The following is a 21176-nucleotide window of genomic DNA, read 5'->3' as shown; positions in this document are numbered from 1 at the left end:
AGGGTGTTAGGGGTGGGGAGAGGGCTGCAGCCACGGAGGAAACAAGCGCACCTTCATCTCCTACAGCCTATTGATGGAGAGGCAAAGCCAACAACGGTAATCTCCTAATGGAACCGCCGGAAACATTGCCTGCAGGCGGCGGACAGGTGGATTAACGTAACGTGTTACAATCAAATCATACACTTAAGTCATGCTAATGCATGACTCATTGTGATTCATTACTGCATACACCAACATAAGATCAGGTCACTGTGGCTTTATCTGACTAGTTCACCTCTTGATAGATAATCGATTAATGAATGTTAATACGTAATACATGAATTGATTAGTTACATTGAAGTTGAGGTCCATGCATTTGCAGAACAGTAGCTGCATCTGTTGCCATTAAAGCTACACACATAATGACTTTAAGATTTAAACATATTTTCTCCTCTTCACTGATAACTTATGAACACCTATATTTACGGGTGACTTACTGTTACTGTGGTGAGAAACCCGATGATTATTAAAGCCTAAAAAAAACACATAACAATTGTCATGATGGAGGACAAACATCAGCCAAACCAGACTGCCCAAAATGTGCTCTCATGACTGTAGCTTCTCTACAAACCATCTGTAAATCATCAATAAATACATACACACACACACACACACACACACACACACACACACACACACACACACACACACACACACACACACATGTGAACCCATACAAAAAGAGTGCCTTCCATGTTCTTCAGTGTTGACCTCTTATTAATACCTAATAATTGACGAGGATTTGTGAGGTTTATGATTGGATTACATGTAATACTGGCTCAGATTTACATGAAGGTACAGCATCAGAACAGTTTTGACCTTTTTCATTCTTTCCTCTCCTCCACGATTACTGCGATTTCAGCATGCCAAAGAAAGGGAGGGACGTCCTGTGTGTGTGTGTGTGTGTGTGTGTGTGTGTGTGTGTGAGTATGTTTTGCATTAGATTACAGTGTGTGATTGTCATTAGAGTGATTGGTACAGAAATGCAATTAAAGCCCTGCCTGAAGTCCGAGGGAGCTTGGTGAGGAACTGAATCAATTCAGGCGACCTTGGCTCTCTGTGCAGCAGGACAGAGACCGTAGCGAGATGCTGGGCAGCAATCAGGCCAGGTCAAGCATCCTCGTGCATCATGCTGATTGCATAATGAACAGCCAGGAAATGTAAGTCGCCAGCAGGATGAATGAGGTCTGTCTCATAAAACTGCTTCCCATTAGCACAGCAAAGCCAGAAGACACGTTTCTATATTTTTCCACACAGAGGTCACTTTGAGCCAATTTACATTCAAATGGGATTTAATTTCAAAGCCAGCCTACATTATGTCCACTCGTGAAAAGATAATAAAACCTACCACCGAGGACATTAATGTAGGCTAGTTGTGGTTAAAAGAAAATTAAGTTTACCCAACTGCAATTAACAAACAAATGTATGCTTTTTTCCATTATTAGGAATGATATATAATAACAAATTATGCAATTTATGGTTAAAAGGAGCCCAAAAGAGGACAAAGGAGGGAGGTAGTGGGCTATTTACATGGATAATTAATCAATTCAACACAAATCCATCAATTTATGGATTAATAAGTGTTGGGTAAACAGGAATGGAGCTGATTGTTAATATTTTGAGGAGACGCAACACAAAAGAACAAGAGTCAGGTCTCTTAGAAGAGGTCAAAACGTCAGGAGAAGATAATAACTCTCTCTTTTAAAGTTCTTATCTCTATAATGACTTTAAACAAAGTGGATTTTATAATCTCAAATCTGTCAGCATCCTCGTCCTCATCGCGCATGTTATCTCCATCTTTCCCTCTCCTCTCTCGTCTTGTTTTGCAATTTATCCCCGCCTCGGTCGTTTTGCATAAACACACACACACACACACACACACACACACACACACACACACACACACACACACACACACACACACACACACAGCCATTACCCCTCTTTTTCTGGATACACACAATGTGCTCACAGCTGACACTACAAGAATAATTGCATTTTCCCATTTGGTATCATTTAGAGGCCAATGAAGGAAGACAGTGTATTGATGTGAGTGATGGAGTGAGTGACCATTCGCACGAGAGGGACACACAAACAAGTATGCGCACACGCACGTACATGCACGCACGCACACACACGCACGCGCACAAAGCCTTTACCCCTCTTGTTCTCTCTTTTCTGTCTTTTTTTAGACAACACCCCAGGTTCAATATATCATTCTTTCAGTCTCCCATGGCAGCACATCCATATACACACACACACACACACACACACACACACACACACACACACACACACACACACACACACACACACACACACACACACACACACCCACACCCACACACACACACACACACACACACACCCACACACAGCACTCGATTTGTCTTTCTTGTCACACTGAGGGAAGGTACCAGTTATCAGAGAGGATGGTTCTGTAGGACAAACAATCTGACAAGGGTCAGCTCCATCTGAACTCACACAGAATAAACATGATGGGAACAGCTCTGGTTGAAGATCAGCAGTGTCTCTCTGATTCCAGAGGGATATCAGATGGTTGGAGTCCCCCCCAAGGACATCCATAGACTGCAGGAGAGGAGAGATTACATCAGGCAAACAGGACTTAAAAAGGCCAGAGGAGGGACAGACGTTGAGGCTGCTCCCTCTGTTCTTACAGGACTATAATAGTACTAATACTACCATTTAAATTGTGCACATTACATGTATATGAGAGCATATTTAGCTTGTCTAAGAGTGTCTGTTAAGATATTCAACTAATCGTACATCTTTTCGACAAAAGTTTTGTTTTTCCAGAGCCTGGAGTTGCCATTTTTGTGTCATTTAGTCTTTTCCACATCAACTAGACAAAGGCAGATTAGCCAGGGTTTCACACATTTTGCTACTGTATGTTTGCTACCACTAATATGCACAAATCTGCGCCAGGCCTGTCGGTTTAATGTCCGTCACAATGGAAGGAGGAAGAGGAGAGAGATGATCCCCAAAGCACTGTACAAATCCTGCAGGCTGAGAGGGAGAGATCCCAGAGAAAGACCCTCACAGCTGGGATGGCACTCTGTAATTTACTATCACCTTTTGAAGAAACAGCAGAATAACCACACACACACACACACACACACACACACACACACACACACACACACACACACACACACACACACACACACACATACAGCAGCAACTTGAGTGTAATTCGCCCCTCAGAAGGATTTCATGTTTCTATGGAGAAGACCGTCTATTTTTAGGAGCGATATAAATAGAGCTTTCTGTAGCTTAAATGCTTGCATTCATGTCTGAATGTACGCAGCAGCTGTTACCTCATATTATTTTCTTATCCCCCTTTGTTTCTGTTGAGATGTGATTTGTCTTAGTGGCATTAGTGTTGAGGTGTTATGTCTGAGAGTACACTGACATTCACAGAGGGAAAAGGAAAGGTGGCTGTGTAATTGGTTGTCATATCCATCAATACATTCTTTCTACAGCTCTCCTCGGAGCAATACAAGCACCAAAAGCAACAGCCATCGCTTCACGGAGGGGAATACTCTATCTCGGACAACACCATAAAGAAGCTGTTGTAAAAAAAAAAAATCAGACAGTTTGGTATCCTGAATGAACGACCAAAGGGAAGTGGGTTTAGGAAGCAGGCACAAAAAAGCAGAGGGACACTGGTGACTTATTGTGGAGGTGGGGTGGGGGTGAGACGGGGAGCAACTTTGTAGCCGTGGAAACAGTTGCTAAGTAGCAAAGGCATCCCTGGACAGAGAGGGACAAAGATGTAATAGAAGAAATATGAATACTCTTTCAAAAAAAAGATGGTAAGAATTTCACATGTTGGTGTTGGCTGCTTATACTACATTACCCTGCAACATCACTGTCCAGTCTAATCTCAAACAGAGCTGCAAATACCGATGAATTACTTTACTAATTAATTACTTACTTGTTACTATGCAAAAAGTTGTTTATAAGTTCTGACAAGCTGCTTGTTTGGTGAAATCAACAGCCCCAAACCATGAGATACTTTGTTTACTATTGAATAAGACAGCAAACAGAAACTGACGATTGATTGGTAAATTTATCAGGTCAGCTCAATTGATTGATTGAATTTTCCACAAAGACGAAAGTGAACCTTTATGGGTTGAGAACATCAAACTTCCTTTGCTAAATAAACCAATTAAAACCCACTGGATTATCTGGGAAATAAACTGCCACAAAACTGAAAACTGAAATGAAAACACAAGTTCTCATGAAAGATTACAATAATCATGTACGATGCATTGTGATATCTGTGCCGATTTTATTTGAAATTGGATAAATATGTATGTTCAAGCATCACAAGCTGTATTGATTCTTTCACCAAAGCAATCCATCATAAACTGCATTTTGTCTTCCCACCTGACTGTACCAATTACCCTCGGGTGGGACTCCCAAGCCACAGCACGCTCCACCATCTCTGCACTCCCCTTCCTCCCCATCCGCATCGTCTTGTCCAGCTCCCTTCGCTGCTGTGAAATCTGACTGACAGCAAAACAGGGACAAAGAGGACATCTCATTAATATGCTAATCCATGCGGGGATGACATCAACGTTTAGAGCACAGCCAGAAATACATATGTGTCAACTAGTGAGGCACGCAGTGTGACATCAAAGGCAGAGGTGTGGAGAGGGAATCCCTGAATCCTCACACCACAAAAAAAACACATCACAATGCCTCAAAATCTCATAATAATAATATAAAATATGCAAAGGTGATTTGAAGCAGCGGTGGATCACGCAGCACACGTGTGACTGGTATGTCCTTGCCAAGTGAGGTCTTGTTCACTCTCTGCTGGCATCAATAATCCATACAACCCGCTCTTGTGTAGAGACAGCACAGCACTGAGGGCTTACGTAAGAGATATTGGGTCTGAGGGTTGGGATCCTCCAGGACCTGACTGACTGACAAGAAGGAAATCAAACACAAAAGAACATGCACAAAAATCTGTTGATGGCGGTAAACCAAAGAGACATGCATTCTGCAGCATCTGTACTTTCACTGAGAATCTTCTGTACGTTTTGACATCTTTCATCCATGAGAAGTTTGTTTTCTTGCGTTTGTTTGAAATGGGTTCTAAAGATGCCGCTCCGTGTCTCCTCGCTGACCCAAGGGCGAGCGAGTTACAACCTGCTCTCTCCTCTGTTTCAGTAAACGTACCGTGCTCAGTACACTTCCCCTGGCTCGCAGAGAAACAGTCAGGGAGAATGTTTCATCCCGCTCCCCTTATCTCACTGGCCAAAATCCCCTGCCTCCAGAAAGCAATTTAAAGGCCAGGCGGGGAGAGGGAGGGAGGGAGAGAGAGAGAGAGAGAGAAATGCCGCCTCATGATAACACTGTAGAGATCAGGTTCACTTGAATACAACTGGCTACATCCAAGCAAATAGTAAGTACATGAAATAGGCAGTAAAATATGATGTGTAATATCAATAACATCTTCAGCCTGTCATGCTGTTCATTCTTAGTATATCACAGAAAATCTGCTGACGCACTACTGAAAGTCTAGAAAACTGTTATTTCCATGCAACTCATGTGTCAGGAACGAAAGATCATGTAAATGTTAGTACTGGTTCAAAGTAACATGCTTTAAGCTTCTCCAGCCATGAACACTAACGTGTCTGTATTGCAGTCTGAATTTGTGGTGTGAATCAGGTGGAACCCTCTTTGTTCCAGGAAGTAATTAATCTTAACCTGGATGGCAGTGGTTAAATGGCTTTGCTTTATCTGTCACTTTTGAAAACAACGGTCCCATATCTTTTCTCTCCGTCTGAACAAACACTTGTTCTGAAACGGTGCCTCTGATCAGGTAAATCCACAGCTGTACACTGTGTTAGAAAATAAACCATGAAGTAATACTATACAGTACAGCTTCCCTAATATGTTTTCAGAGCCTTTCAGTAGAGTAGAAAACTGTTGATAGCTGGTGTGGATTTATCTCAAACAGACATAATGGGAATTATAAAATAGCCCCCATGAATCAAATGAATTATGTATCCTATAAATAAAACCATTAAAATAAAAGTCCATCTTCCTACAAGCTTTTACTCGAGTCCATCCCATTTAAACGGATGGATTTTGATATTGCAGAGGAACCTGGGATTACAATGACAGGCAATCTACTGTGACGTTATAATCTGCCCCTGCTGTCTTCTCCCGCAGGCTGCTTTATTAAACCAGGGACAGTTAGGATCAGATAAGAATCAGATTGTACAGTGATGGCCTGGAAAGTAGGAACATGATAGATAATAGTTGAGAGGGGGGGCAGATAAAGGTGTGGTAAACGTTTGATATTTTGGGAAATAGTATAAGGCCTTCTTGCCAATAGTTAAATTATCCAGCTAGCTAGCTAGCTAATTTAGCTAACTCATTAACTACGAATTTACCAGTCATGTTTGTATGCTAGCTGACAGACTCGGGCAAAGGTAACCCACCAGCACTTCTCAAGTCCATTAATTAACACATTAACTCAATATATCGTTTGTTTTATTCAGTTCAACGAGTTTAATGTTTGGACTCTGCGGTGGTTGCCTGGCAACTGTTCCCGACCATAACTGCCCACATTGTTTGTTTCTACACTTCCGTTATGAACAAGTTAAAGAAACAACATATAACCCGTTAGTGATTACCTCCCACATTTACAACTACATGTTTCTCTATATACATTTCGTATTAAGCTAAAGCTAAAATAAGATAAACGGATCTGGCGGTAGCAGTTAGCTTTTTCAATTCCTGTCACATTATTATTTTAGCGAAATTCAGTTCAAACTGGGTCATTCAGATTAATGTCTGTGCGAGGATTAAAACTGTCGGACAGCCGCTGATCCCGTTTCTGGCTTCACGTTGACTGAATATTCAACATTTCGATTCAGTATGCTAGAGACCTGAATCACTGATCACTTTTAATATCTTAACTTGGTTTAATAACTCATATAGTTAACTCCAGCAGATTACGTGTCCTAGGTGCCAGATAAAAGTCAAATAGGTATAAAGAGATTATCCATCTGATGTTACCGGACAGGTGCTTTGCATTGATACATACCCGTTGTGTACTCTACCGTTCGTGTTTTAGGGGGAGAAACTGCCAAATAAAACTGGAGAATAGATTTCTTCAGAACGAATGATTTCACAGATCGTGATTTGACATACAGCATAGTAAAAAATAACATCTCTCCGCTCCGAAGAAAAAAAACTTAAGTAGTTCAAGTGCACCACCTAGTGGCTACACCTGGTTACTACTGCAGAGTTGTGTTGGCATTTGTTATAGTACTTTTCACTAAACTGCATTTATTTAATAGGTTACTGCTCAGATTTAGAAAAAACACAGTATATGCTTAAAAAAAAGTGGGCCTATTTACACATAACTTGTTAGACCTGCATTTAAAGTAGTTTATCTCCAGAATAGGTAAAAATGTGATACTGTTGGCTAAAATTTGTGTCCACAAATGTCAGAAGCACAAAACGGATATCAGAAACAACTTGAATTATTTATTTTGGACTGAATCAGTGAATACAAAAACATTTGGGGTGGCTAACAGAGCAAAACCACAGGGAATATTTACAAATGTGTTATCTACAAGAAGGAATGGGATAATTGAAATCTGCTTTCCCCAAAGTGGGCAAAAATAGGAGAGCGAGTGCTGGAATTGACACCGGGCAGCCTACACCACACAGCCAGTCTCATTGAACAGAGTCAAAGCACTCAAGCTTTCATCCCGTCGCTCAGATGGCATCATTCATGTGGCTGACAGATGACAGCTTAATAAAAGTTGACACCACACCTGCTGTGAATCTCATTAGACAGGAGATCAGAAACAGTGATCGCCGGCCACCAAGAGATCACTTAAGCCCATCAATCTCTCAGGACAAGTCCCAGTCGCCTGCTTTTCCTCTATTCTCCCTTATTGGGCAGATATAAAAACAACTTAGGAAGTTTCTTCATCAATCTTGGGTGCCAAGTAGTATTTGACGTGTCCCATATCAGCAATCTTATACTCCACCACTGTAGAAAAAAGAAAAAGTCAAGTGAGAAAAGCAGTTTCAGCACGTTGACAATTAAAATAAAGACACCAATACTCAATAAAAAAAGGACAGCGCACTTACCGAGGGGGATATCAGCAGACATGCTGAGGGTGACCGTCTTGGACAGTGGCGTTGCCTTGGTGAAGAAGTTCAAGTAGTTGAGGGCAAAGATCAGCTGGACGGGTTCATTCATCTCAATGGTAACCTAAAACAGAAAGTGAGGGGAATGGTCAACATATTTTAAACGTGCCACAAGACCTGTCAAAGTGAAGTAGATCCCATCTGTTAATCTACTTTTAGCGTTATGTTCACTTCAATTCTGTGGACAAAAACATTAAACCAGTGGAAAACGGTAAATGATCTTTGCTTAGAATTAACATCCATATAAAGATGAATTTGTTGACTTGTTTTCCGATATAAAAACATTTTAACATGTTTACTCACTGCCTCTTCCTCCTTGTCTACATTGCTGGTCTGGGACAGCTTTACATTTCCCGTGCCCAGCTCTCCCGAGGCAGAGAACTTAACGCCGTCCTTGGCGCAGGAGATCATAACGGCGTCGCCGATCTGGGAGAGGTCACGGCAGATACGGGCAAACTCCCCAGAGGGCATCTTGACCACACAGCTGTATTCCTGCTCCTGGAGGGACAGACGGACAAGAGGTTTCAGGGATGTGCACAAAAAGTGTATGTTGGACCCAAGAGACAGGGACAGGACACAAGGTACTTACTGGAATACCAAGCTGCTCCACATCCAGGTCCATCAACTTCATCTCATAATCTGAGACCTTCTCCTGGTCTGCAGGTGTTAAAAAAAGTCAATAAGACAAACGGCATCTGGCAAGTTGATGTCATTTTGCTGTTGTGCCAACTTACTGAGTGTCTCAAACACCAGGGCGAGTGTGTCTGCATTGTCTTCTGCTCTGAGGGTAATGATGTCTTCATTTCCTGCACATTTCAGGATTTTTGACATACTGTATGAGGATGGGGAGAAGAGGAAAAACATTTATTAATAATGATGAATGACTAAAGACAAGCATTTTTTCCTTCAAATGTGAATAGGTACTACGTTTGGCCTACATAATACATTTAAATATTTAGTTGAATCACACACTTTACAAAACATACCGTTAAGTTGACAAACGTCCATACATGAACGTAACTATTGTGCGCGCTTCCGATATATTTCCGATACATTTGCTCCATAATATGTAAATGCACTACAAAGAAAGGCGGCAGGAAGCGGCAACGGAAGTGGAAGTTCCCGGGTTGAACAACAATTCCCGCCAACCATTCCGGCAGAGAATTTGGCGCTCAAACGACGTCACCACGTAGTGACGTAGTCGTCGTCTCTCAAACTGCGCCAAACGACATGTAGCTAAGGGTACGAAACAAAATGTTGTACGTTAAACTAAACGACATGCCTAAACTGACTGACGCAGAGCCGCTTAGTTATAACGGACAGTGAATAAGGTCTCAGGCCAGTAGAGGGACATGCCCGGGCAAATTCAAACAAGATGGCCACCATCTTTGTAAGCTTCAATTACACACAATGACAACTTTACGCCAACAAGAGACCGAAGTGACGGTTTGACCGTGTGTAACGCTAGTAGTTAAAGACAACCGCCAAGAAAAATCAATGTCAGCCATGTTTAATCGATGTCAGCAGCGGAAACACTTGAGCAAATCGCTCTGTCAAGTTAGCCAACATTGCATTAGCCGGCAAATGCTAAATTTCTCCGGAAAGTCAGCGAATTGACAAGCCATTATCTGACCTAACAGAGCTGTGTGTGAACGTTAGTATTTGCTCTACCTGCTGAGGTTGACTCCCATGGCGAGGTTTCTGTCGCAGCGGTACGAGTCGAAGCCGTCGTGCCGCAGGGTGAGCTGGACCAGGGAGACGTGGGACGAGTCCATGCTCTGCAGGGAGATGCCGGACGAGCTGACATCCCAGCAGGCTTCTGTGATCAGATCCTTCAGCGCCTCCAGGACCTTCTTCAGGATGGATCCCTGGACCAGGCGAGCCTCGAACATGATCGCTGTAGGAGTTTAAATTCTGCGTGAGATTGAAACTAAGACGTGACGTCGTCGCTTTTAGCGTTACTCCGTCGAAGTGGAGGCTGGTCGTTTGAGCAGGCGGGAGAGAGAGACTCCTCTGAAAGTTTCCTCTTTGTGTTGTTGGCTCGCAAAGGTGCAGCACGCAGACGCCACTCTCACTGCGGAGGGAAGGTTTGAGTTGTAAGCGCGCGCTAACGTCAGCTTTTAATGACTCGCCGTCCTTGCGTCATTTCCGTGTCCGGTGTTGGTACCGCCCAACCGAAAGTGGTCACTCAGAGCCGCCATATTGGAGAGGACAAGAGATCCAACACAACAATTGGAACAAACGGCACAGGAAACCACTTGTGTTAGACAATATAGCCAAATGAGAAATACAAAATAAATACATAATGCATTGAGTATTTCTATATAGTATGTGTGTGTATATAGAAAGATAAATAAAGATCGACACTGATCTATATATATATATATATCTATGATAGATATAGATAAACAAATATATACTCTAAATATGTAAGATATAGACTATCTAAATTTATCTCTATGATAGATGTAGATAAATATATACTCCATCTAGAGATATAAAGACTTTATGGAGATGTAGACTATATCTATATGCATCTCTATGATAGATAAATACATAGTAAATATATACTACCTCTATCTGTATCTAATACATGCAGAGTTATGGATGTGCGTGTGTATGAGAGAATATGTCTTACCCCTTTGATAACATGTAATATGCAAATGTGCAACAAAAATTCAGTGGAAAGAACAGTGACCACTTAATATTTGTTTATTGTTATTTTATTGATCAGTGAGATGTGCTTGGTTTGACCTACACAAGGAATTACTAATCACACATCCCCCGTTTGCCGCACACATACAGACACACCTATAAAAAGGATGGTATTTTTTATACTGCCATTAAAACCCCTGAGCATATACAGTATATGTTGATTCAAGCATCTCAAGAACAGGGTCATTTGACACTTGTTGCAGGCAGCATGAATGTCACAAGATCTTAGAAAAGATAGCAAAGAAAAACTCTTGCAGAAACACAATCTGAGGTATTAAGGAGTGTCAGATATGAAAAATTGCACAGTTTGCATGATGTGTTGTGGCAGGGATTTCGTTGACATTTGGACGGCTCCAAATTTGTGTTGGCAGGGGTCGTGGTCTTTAAACTGGGGGTATCAGTTTAGAGACTATCAGACAGGATATAGTTGGTTGCCATGGCGAGGACAGGGGCCCCTGTTGGGACACCTGGGAAAGGACCACTGGAACCAGCGATGTCAATGTGAGAGTACGGCAGAGGGGTGTTAGAATCCACACCATGCTGTGTTGGGGGGAAAAAAATCATGAAAAAAATGAATCACTGCACTCCATATTATTTTTTCCATACTTGCAGGTAAATAATAACGTATTCTGAAAAAGTGTGAGCACCTTGTCGAGCCCAGAGGCCATGATGAGGAACGCTGCAGGGGTTTGATGTCCTCTAGGTGTAGCGGTGGATGGCAGGTTGTTGCACTGCAGAATGTCTTCGTACTCAGACTTCCCCTTGTGGAAGTCGTAGTCCTCTCGTCTGATGCTGGAAATCTCAAACACGTCGCCCAGCGCCTCCCCAGCTGCATGAGAGAGAAGAGAGATGTTATGTTTGTGATGCAGAAAATGGAGCTATCTGAAGCACCGAATAACTAGCCCGAATTATTGCATAAAAGTAAAAGGGATAAAATCCAAGATCGAGGTGCAACTGTAAGTATGAGTGATGTCCCCGTGGTCGTCATTCAAATTTGGTTAAATTATGGTTATTTTCTGAAAACTGACCTCTTTTACACAAAGTATACCATTTAGTTTCTTAAACATTTGACAAACCACTTCCAGTGCAACTTCACTAGTGTTGAAATCCCAACTATGTCCTCAGAGATTTGGGCAGCAAATTTATTTTTTAATCCAGATGATCATTTTGAATCAATTACTCCCCAAAAAGTCAAAACTCACTAAAGATTACAACTTTACGTCTTGAAGAGGTTTGACCCACACATTCAGTTTATAGCGATATTACACAGAGAAAGCATGCAACTCTTTGCATTGGGGAAGTAACCATTATTGATCTATGAATCATTTTGGTTTCAATACAAATACTCAATACATTTGCTGAAAATCAAATCAATTGATGCAGCACAATTAATGTACTTAATCATTTCATCTTATATTGACATTTGGGTGAAATTGTCATAATAAGCATATGAATTCTTGCGATCAGTTAATTATTCAGGTTGACATTTGTGCCCAATTTGGACAAATTCAAATTTGAGACTTTCTTGAGATAATGCGTTCACGAGAATGGACTGAACGTGGTGTGGAGGCGTATAAAATTGACTTTTTACGGTTAAATGTATTTGTATTTATTTTTTTTCACCTTTCTGCCACTGAGCAGCGTTCTTGTTGCGATGGGCCGGTCCGTTATCCATGATGATCTACACAGAAAAATCAAAAGTGCACTCAGTACAAACCAGGATTTCTGCTGCTGTGGATTATTTAACTTTAAAATGTCACCATCACTCAGTAAACTGCAGCATTTCAGCAGTACTCACAGAGTAGTTGGGTCCCATGGCTCTGATAGCGTGGCCAGTCAACGTAGCGATAGTAAACAGGTGTGGAGAAGTCTCGTGCACCGCCTACGGACAGAAGGTCACAGTGAGAAGGGATAAAACTGCAGAAAAGGAGTAAGTTATTCAAATTAGTTCATAAGTATCAACAAGGGGATGTCGCGACCTTCTCCTTCATCTCACAAAGTAGGTCGACCATCACCATGCGTCCCTCAGCATCCGTGTTTCCTACTCTCACTCTGCGACCCGCACGGGAAACCACCAGTTCATCTGCCACATAGCAGTCTGGGAAAACACACAGGCAGACGCTCACACACACATCTCACCGACAGAAATGTAAACAGGAACACATACGATGGGAGGAACACCGACCTGCACCGACGCTGTTCCTCACCATGGCCATGGTGCCAACAACCTTCAGATGTTTCGGCTTCAGTTTGGCTAAAATCTAGAGAGCCAAAGGGGGTTAGAGAAGGAAGCAGCGCTGCAAATTCTAACGTTCAAGACTAAATAAACGCTTGCATTGAGGGAAATCATCACCTCTTTACAGCCAATATGAGTTCTGTTCATCACGACTCAGCAAGTAGTTGGAGAAAGGGGTCGCTCACCTGGAAGAAGCCGGCCACAGCAGCGGCTCCACACTTGTCCCTGTGCATCCCAGCCATGTAACCTCCGGCCTTGATGTCGGCTCCGCCAGTGTCATAGGTGATGCCCTGGAAAACAGCACACGTTAAAGAACCAACACCTATGTATTAAAGCTATGGTCTACGATTTGGAATAAAATCGGTCTCAGAGGCTCAACTGATTTCCAGAATGTAGACCATAGCTTTATGAGTCAGTCATAAACAGGCACAAAACATGCACATTTTCAGCCAGTACTTAACCAGTTAAATCCAATGTTCAGGCATATATAGACATATCATGTAAAACCATGAAAAAGCATTAGGGATTTTTACTGAGAGCTTATCAAACTAGTTGCAGATCCATTTTTTTGATCAACTAATAAATAAACATTCTAGGTTTCCTTAAAATCCCACTTTGACATCAACTTAAACTTCAGTCGAACATGTTAGCTCCCCCCCACCACCACCACTGTCAGCGTTTGACCAAACAAGCAGATTGATAAAGACATCATTTACAAAGTTTCAATCTGAGAGATGGGTCCAAAGCCTATGGTTTAATTGATGTGCGGTTTGCGTTTATCCATTGTTGAGTAAATTACTATTTATTTGATCTATTGACGTTTTAGAAGTGCTCCCACCTTTCCCACCAACATCAGTGTCTTTTGGACTGGTCCCTCTCCACAGTACTGCAGCTTGATAACTCTGGCCTGGTGACGGGGTACAACTGTATGTGGAGCAAACTATGAATAAGTATAACTATATAAAAACACATAAAACAGAGCAGATAATCTGTAGTGCCATGTTAATAGGTGATAAAAACAAATCCTGTTCTCCTACAGTCAGCACAGCGGTTGACTGCGGCCAGACAGGGATACTCTTTCTCCAGAACCTTCACGTCGCTCACCACGTCCACCTGGAGGTTAATAAACACAGACGCAGTCTTAGGTCTCTCATGTTCGGGTGGGGCGTTAAATAACTAAAAACACCCACACAACTGTCCTGGACTGTGATTGAAATCTACACATTTTCCAGGTTTCTCGATACCTTCACAGGGCTGTCCTTGAAGAGTTCTTGGACGTAGTTGGCCACACGAGGAGCAGCCATACGTTCAGGGTCCGAGCCGCCGATGTCACGACATGCCAGTCTGAGGATGGGAGACAGGGCAGCTGGTGAAGCAGTGAACACCACGACATGAGAAGCCATCATCAGGGAATGACGTGACACATTTTCAACCCACCTCCCGCTCTCCAGAGCGTCGGCCAACTCCACGAGTCTCCGTCCCTGAGCCTCCTGTGCTGCCCACAGACCCAGAACACACGCCTTGTGGTCGGTGGGTTTTACGTTCCCCTCCCTCACTTCCAAGGGCTTTTGGGGGGAAAGATTAAAACTTGTGAGTGGAGTATACGTTTCTTTAATGTTTGCATGTTCAGAGCTATGATCTAGGTATATGCAGATACAGGAGACGTTCCATGATAACTCTAACACGTTCTATACCACTCCGTTCTTCACATGACTACTTCTTTACAACAGTCCACTGGTAGTCAGATCATCAGAGATGCATTTAATGCCAAGTGTGAGTGGAGCTTTTATGTGGACAAGAAGAAGTTGTTATCTCACCATGTACAGAGCGTGAAGGGCCCCAAGTGCAGCCACCATGGTGCTGTTCTTATAGTGCTTGTGTGGAGGGCACACCAGAAGGGGGCGCTGCATGCCTGCTTTCAAGGCCCTGAAATGACACACAGGTGAGCGAGAGAGACAAAGAAACCTGGAGGTAAACCGGCAATATGAGGGGAAAGGTTCCATCCGCTGACCGTTTGATGCCATTGACGGCCGCATCACCGAAGCGCCGGACGTCGTCATAGTCCCGGTTTACTGGGCCGGTAGAGGCAAACACCAGGCGGTTACCTGGGAGACCAGGGACCTTCAGGATCACGACCTCCTCCCCCAGACCGCTGTCCACCTAGAGGGAGAGCAGATAAGAAATGTAACACCACACAGCAACACTAGTGATGTTGCACCACCTCGTGTCAGTGCTCATCTGAAATGCAGTATTTGATTTCCACCAAACAAATGACACGTTTTCACTGAGAAAAGGCACAGATGCAAAGGTCAACCTAGGGGTTTTGAGAATCAATACTCAGCAACTGAATTTAACAGCAGAATTAATGAAAAAGGAGGAAATAAAGACAGAGCAGGTGATAAAATATGTTAGTGATGTTGCCTGACTGCGGGCGGTAGAGGAGCGGAGGCTTACAGAGCTGTAGTCCTGCAGCGGTGCCTTTAGACTCTCCAGCTCAGAGGGCAGCGAGTCGTGGCTCTGGGTCACCAACACGATGCCATCAAAACTACGAAAAAGAGAAAAGACAGCACCACTGTAACAAAACCGATTGTCTTAAGATGGACAAAATAACACACTGGCAGCTAAAGAAGAAGTGAAATAACTCCATTAATACTCACTTCTGGTTATGGAGATCTCCGGTCCATTCAACAGGCTGGACACTGCGCAGAGAAACAGAGACAAGTTAGTTCCTCTTGAATGAGCAATGTCAGCATTGGGCAGAGTGACAACTAGACTCCGGATTCATAATGCGGGTTTATGATAACAGATAAGGGTCAAAGTGTGGAAACATGCAAGACCTTTGATATCGGCTAACGTTGCAACCGTCTAAAGAGATTAGTGCGAACTCTCCAGATTGTGTGCGACGTTAAAAAGCTATTCTAGTCGGATGGTTAAACTTGTCAGACATGTCTGGCATCATATGACACTCGCTTATACACACAGGAATCATACTGAAAGTGAAATCTCTGCCAAAAAAAATAAAACCTGTTTGGGCCCTTTTGGTGGAAATTTAATCCAGAAATTAAACACTTTCTGCGGCATGAAGCAAAAACATATTCCCCAAATCAATTTTAAATGTGTAAATTAAACCAGTAAAAGACAATACGACACTATACAGTAGCTGTGTGTGTGTGTGTGTGTGTTTGCAGGGAGATATCATTTTATGGAAAACCCACTCCGGGTGTCGAACCCAAACAAGAAGCAGCCGGGTAACGTTCAAATGAAACCAGCTTTAATCTCACCTGGTGCACATCTTCGACTTCTTTCTTTGGTGTCTTCAGGCCGAAAGAGACAGCTGGCAGCGCGACAACGGCTCCTTCTCCTCTGTAGGCTGATCACATGACCTGCTGAAACGTACTCATGCTGCCTTCGCGGCCCCTCGTAGCTCGCAACCTTCACTATTTCAATCGCAAAATGCAACCTTTCGTCGATTGATATTGAAAAGTTAATGTTGGGTTCCCAACGAAGTACTTTAAGCGTATATTATGAATCCAATTATCCCTAGAAATTACATTGTTATTCATTTTGACGGTAGTTGCGTCAAGTTTACGAGAGTTCCCACTGTCAGTGAAGGCGCATGGAGGGTACAGTAGGGACTTGTAGTTTTCAGAGCTGATTCAATAAACGGGAAAATCAACATTAAGAGGATTATGTGACATTCATAGGTATTGTTTCTTTACGTAATATAATATCAAACATGGCAACACCCTGTGGTTAGCTTCTGTTGAACGGTTTTTCTTACTACTGACGGGACTGACCTCGTGAACTACAAAACACCAACCGGAAGTAGTTAAAAGTAGTATTTTCTGTGCAGAACTGGAGAGGTGAGTAATGATTACAGACGGTGCAAAGTGCGAGAAAGAAGTGGGACGTTATCCCGGATTATCATTTCCAGGTTTACCGTGTCAAAGTCCTCTTAAATATTATTTTACATCAGATTAAAAAAAAAATCCCACTGCGACGCTTCAGTCCGAGCTGCAGGTTGGTAGACAGCAGTTACCCTGCAGCCTTGCTCATGCCTTTACTGTCGTCAGTTAGGATTTTCAACTCCAATGTCAAATATTGTCAATTATAGCAGGCCCGTTGTGCATTGTGACGAATATCCTGACATAAGTTGTACGTGACTCATGCTGGCGACAACCTCCCGAAATAACTTGTCTTATAGTTTAAAAGGGTTCCCGCAGACAGTTAGAGAGGTTCAGAAAACCATAGGCAAGACTGAGGAATTTCATACAGTTTTAACATTTGTTTTTCATAGCAACATACCAGAATTGGATGTACTTATTAAACGTATTAACGTTGTCAGCCGCCTGTCTAAAGAGAACCCTATACAGACCTGGGATGCTCATGTGAAATGTCTCAATAAGACCAGTTCTGAAATGATACATTATTGGACTGGACTGTAATCACTGAGTGCTTTTTTGATAGATTACATATCAATCAAAATGCCTCTAATATGTGAGGATTTGCTCTCTTTTATACAATTGTATCGAGTCTTCACGACACCCTCCTGTCCGTCGTGCCTTACTTTAACGCCTTGTGTCGTCAACAGATGAGACTTCCTCTTCGCTCCTTTTGCGTCTTCAGGAGTTTATTCTCTCGCACCCAACAAGTAGCACAACCACAGAGGCGAGGCGTGAGCGGCGCAGGGATGCGTCTGGTGCAGTTTCAACGGCATGGAGACGGAGGAGGTATCAGAGTGGGAGTTGAGCAGGGTGACAGCGTTGTGGATCTGAAGGCGTTCGACCCCTCCATGCCCTCAACCATGAGAGAGCTGCTGGAGCTGGGGGACCAGGGTCTCGAGTGTGCACAGAGGTATCAAACACATTCAGTCTTATATATATATTTCTTCCTCTGTCATTTCTTAAATCTTACTTAATCATTCTTATAGTTTGCCGTCATTCTTCTAAATCAGCAACCTATTCTTGTTTAATCGTCTTCATAAATTCTGCTCCTCTTAAAACAGATGGTAAATCATCATCCTAAAATCTCTTCCTAAGTCATCTTTTCTGACATCAACATCCTTTCCTTGACTAACAACTTCCTCTCATTGATTAGTCATCTTCCTCCTGCATCATTAAAAGCATGCAAGCATAATCTTCCTAAAGAAGGCTAGTTTACTTGACATCATCTTCCCACAACAACTTTAATCCGCCTCAACATCTTCACCTTCCTCTTCAATCGGCTTCGTCCCAAATCATCATCTTCTTGCTAAATCCCCGTCCTCTTCCTCAGAGCCGTGGCGTCCGGTCAGTGTGTGGTGGCGCGATCGGACATCCAGCTTCTGCCTCCTGTGCTGGCCCCGGAGAAGGTGGTGTGTGTGGGTATGAACTACCGGGATCACTGCCTGGAGCAGAATGCCCCGATCCCCAAAGAACCAATCATCTTCAGCAAATTCTCCAGTGCCATCACAGGGCCATACGATGACATCATTCTGCCCTCAGAGAGCCAGGTGAGCAAGCGGCCGCACTTTATTCATGTCAAGGAAGAGGCGATAAAGCAACTTACAAGAAGAAAAAAAGGCGGAACAAATATGTGTAACCCAAAAAGTTGTGAAATCTTTAGGTTGAAGAAGGCTTCTAAATTGTGCAATGTTCTTTAAAAAAACAAAAAAAACAATTACGTAATACGACACGATGGACTATAATGTTGTATTTGCTTGCGACTGAAGGAGGTGGACTGGGAGGTGGAACTGGCCTTTGTGATTGGACGAAGAGGAAAACACATCAAGGTGAGCGTCACATGACCTCTGAGGGCCACGCTGGCGAAGAAGACTCTCTGACCTCACGTCTCTTGTTGTTCAGGAGGAAGATGCCCTCTCCTACGTGGCCGGGTTCACCGTTGCCAACGATGTCAGCGCACGTGACTGGCAGATGAAGCGCAACGGGAAGCAGTGGCTTCTGGGAAAGACATTTGACAGCTTCTGCCCTCTGGGCCCTGCCTTAGTGACCACCGATACGGTGAAAGGTGAGAGGGATGGAGAAACCGCAGCAGGGAGCGCAAGATAGAGAGGGGGGGATCAAAGAATCTGGTGAATCAGGCGATTATGATGATAAATGGATTACTGTGGTTGAAAACATTTGTCATAAATGCGTTACATTTATGGCATGATTGTAGGGACATCAATCCAGACTATATCAAATATAAGATTAACCTCAAAGATATTAATCTTTAGGCTGGGCATGATGAGGTGTATGACCCTCAGTCTAATGGCTGCATCATAAAAAACGGCTTGACAGATTTCATTTAATGGGATGAAAAGATCACACACACACACACACCTGTGCAACCTGATTGGGCTGCAGGTTCTGCCTCATGCTACACGTAGCGGCGAGGACACTAGCGGAACACAAAACTAGAGACTAAGTCAGGAAGGAGAAGGAGAGAGCAGCTGTCTGTAGCCTCCACATCAAAACCATTCCCTTTTTGGCTTGTCTTGCTTTTGCCTCTCTATTGCTCCTGTTGACACTTTAATTTGCACCAAAGCAGCTGAAACTGATTCACAATCACTTGTGCTAAATTATGAATGTATAACATCTCCCAACACTCAACCACATACAAAAAAAACAAAAAAAAAGACAACTCATGACAACTCATGTTACTGCCTATGGCAGGCAAGAAGCCCTATTCAGGAGCTTTGTAAATTCTTTTTAATAACATTGCCCCTCCAGATCCTCACAGTCTGGGCATCCGCTGCCTGGTTAATGGAGACACAGTCCAGAGCAGCAACACTGATCAGATGATCTTCAAGACCGAGGCGCTGGTCGCCTGGGTCTCAAAGTAAGTCCACTCTGTGCATTTCGGCTGCATCTCTGCTCACAATGATGGTGTCCTTTTGTATAATTCAACTTCACAGATTTACATAATAATACATTCAACTTTTAAATTTACTGCTACAGTAACTCGAGCTGAGAGTGCAGAGTTTCCATTTAAGAAATTATGCAAATCAAATTGTGGCAGAAATGAAAGTCATTGTTTTGCATCCCCTTGCCTGATTTAAATTTGTGAACCAACCTTCGAGGCAAACTTTCCACAGTCGAGAGCAAGTTTGCAGCTCCTGAGTCTGAAACCTCCACTGTGTGTTTTCCGTCTCCTGTCAGGTTTGTGACATTGACTCCAGGAGATGTTTTCCTGACAGGCACTCCTCCAGGCGTAGGTGTGTTCAGAAAGCCACCCGTCTTTCTCAAGGTAATTTAGTGTGGGAAACCGACAAACATGTAGATCGAGCATGCAAAAGTCCTTGTTTTTAGTCGCACGCCAACTCTAGTTTAACTTATCCAAAATGACTGAATGGCTGCATATAATGTACATATTCTACAATGCAGTGTCAAAGGGACTCCGTAGTCTGTTTTAATAGATAGCGAGGGAGTAGTTCAAGTTAAAGGTGTATTTTAACAAAGTGTTTAACTGATTTTCCTTTCAGAAAGGAGATGTGGTGGAGTGCCAGATAGACCAATTAGGTTCTATTATTAACAAAGTGGTCTAACCCTGAGCCAAACTGCTGAAAGCACCAACAATCCATGAAGGAATGTCAGCTGTTCACTTATCTGCAATTCTGATCGTCTGCGTCACACAATGACTTGCTTTTTCAAAAAAATATTATTGACCTTCTAATAAAATCAGCTGGAAACGTGTAAAAAAAGAAGAAGTTTCCCGATTGTTTTTTTCCTGATATTACAGTAAAGGAAGGAAAACATGGTGTTTTTACTTCATGAACCTGCATAACTGTGACTCAATGTGCTGTTTGCAGCTTGAACTCATTGAGTCACAGTCCTCACTAAAAAATAAATGCATCAGAATCCACCCACTCATGCTATAGAAATGAAATGCTGTTTCAGCTCAACTTCAAGTGTTTTATACTAACGGTTACTTATGTAGCTGCACGGTGGTGTAGTGGGTAGCACTGTCACCTCACAACGGGTTTGATCCCGGGTCG

The 21176-nt window shown here is 42.9% G+C and overlaps 3 protein-coding genes across 5 annotated transcripts; 1 reads left to right on the top strand and 2 right to left on the bottom strand.

The window, feature by feature from the left end:
- Nucleotides 1–7562: 7562 nt before the first annotated feature.
- pcna (proliferating cell nuclear antigen) lies at nucleotides 7563–10342 on the bottom strand. Its single transcript, XM_084025418.1, has 6 exons — nucleotides 9922–10342; nucleotides 8985–9082; nucleotides 8840–8907; nucleotides 8554–8748; nucleotides 8191–8314; nucleotides 7563–8089 (listed from the first exon to the last, which is right to left on the bottom strand). Exons 1-6 carry the CDS (start codon nucleotides 10140–10142, stop codon nucleotides 8013–8015), a joined length of 783 nt encoding a protein of 260 aa, XP_083881544.1. The 5' UTR covers nucleotides 10143–10342; the 3' UTR covers nucleotides 7563–8012.
- A 615-nt stretch (nucleotides 10343–10957) lies between these two features.
- LOC311023318 (putative aminopeptidase W07G4.4) lies at nucleotides 10958–16593 on the bottom strand. The gene is made up of 16 exons (XM_084025073.1): nucleotides 16483–16593; nucleotides 15859–15900; nucleotides 15656–15746; nucleotides 15213–15361; nucleotides 15019–15127; nucleotides 14639–14766; nucleotides 14446–14545; nucleotides 14239–14314; nucleotides 14040–14125; nucleotides 13387–13491; nucleotides 13151–13226; nucleotides 12945–13063; nucleotides 12764–12847; nucleotides 12589–12646; nucleotides 11613–11794; nucleotides 10958–11505 (listed from the first exon to the last, which is right to left on the bottom strand). Exons 1-16 carry the CDS (start codon nucleotides 16491–16493, stop codon nucleotides 11368–11370), a joined length of 1554 nt encoding a protein of 517 aa, XP_083881199.1. The 5' UTR covers nucleotides 16494–16593; the 3' UTR covers nucleotides 10958–11367.
- Nucleotides 16594–16884: 291 nt separating this feature from the next.
- Nucleotides 16885–20894, top strand: fahd2a (fumarylacetoacetate hydrolase domain containing 2A). 3 transcript variants are annotated; one of them, XM_084025076.1, is made up of 8 exons: nucleotides 16885–16905; nucleotides 17793–18055; nucleotides 18476–18692; nucleotides 18912–18971; nucleotides 19045–19207; nucleotides 19912–20020; nucleotides 20341–20428; nucleotides 20664–20894. In XM_084025076.1, exons 2-8 carry the CDS (start codon nucleotides 17793–17795, stop codon nucleotides 20724–20726), a joined length of 963 nt encoding a protein of 320 aa, XP_083881202.1. In that variant the 5' UTR covers nucleotides 16885–16905; the 3' UTR covers nucleotides 20727–20894. The 3 variants fall into 3 exon arrangements, with proteins under 3 accessions (XP_083881202.1, XP_083881201.1, XP_083881200.1); XM_084025075.1 differs by lacking the exon at nucleotides 16885–16905 and adding an exon at nucleotides 16932–17064; XM_084025074.1 differs by lacking the exon at nucleotides 16885–16905 and adding an exon at nucleotides 17072–17221.
- The last annotated feature ends 282 nt before the right edge of the window (nucleotides 20895–21176 follow it).

The sequence above is a fragment of the Eutrigla gurnardus genome (assembly GCF_963514095.1).
Source record: "Eutrigla gurnardus genome assembly, chromosome: 13".
NCBI lineage: Eukaryota > Metazoa > Chordata > Actinopteri > Perciformes > Triglidae > Eutrigla > Eutrigla gurnardus.
Note: the sequence above shows the minus strand (reverse complement) of the source record. Positions and strands in the feature narration are given on the sequence as shown.

Coding starts and splice junctions, on each gene's coding strand:
- pcna (XM_084025418.1), bottom strand. CDS start 10,142: ATGTTCGAGGCTCGCCTGGTCCAGGGATCCATCCTGAAGAAGGTCCTG. Junction 9,083..9,921: donor ATGGGAGTCAACCTCAGCAG/GTAGAGCAAATA, acceptor ATCCTCATACAG/TATGTCAAAAATCCTGAAAT. Junction 8,749..8,839: donor TGGAGCAGCTTGGTATTCCA/GTAAGTACCTTG, acceptor CTGTCCCTCCAG/GAGCAGGAATACAGCTGTGT.
- LOC311023318 (XM_084025073.1), bottom strand. Junction 15,747..15,858: donor GGAGATCTCCATAACCAGAA/GTGAGTATTAAT, acceptor TCTTTTTCGTAG/TTTTGATGGCATCGTGTTGG. Junction 13,492..14,039: donor CACTGATGTTGGTGGGAAAG/GTGGGAGCACTT, acceptor GCTGTTTTCCAG/GGCATCACCTATGACACTGG.
- fahd2a (XM_084025076.1), top strand. CDS start 17,793: ATGAGACTTCCTCTTCGCTCCTTTTGCGTCTTCAGGAGTTTATTCTCT. Junction 19,208..19,911: donor GACCACCGATACGGTGAAAG/GTGAGAGGGATG, acceptor TTGCCCCTCCAG/ATCCTCACAGTCTGGGCATC. Junction 20,429..20,663: donor AGCCACCCGTCTTTCTCAAG/GTAATTTAGTGT, acceptor TTTTCCTTTCAG/AAAGGAGATGTGGTGGAGTG.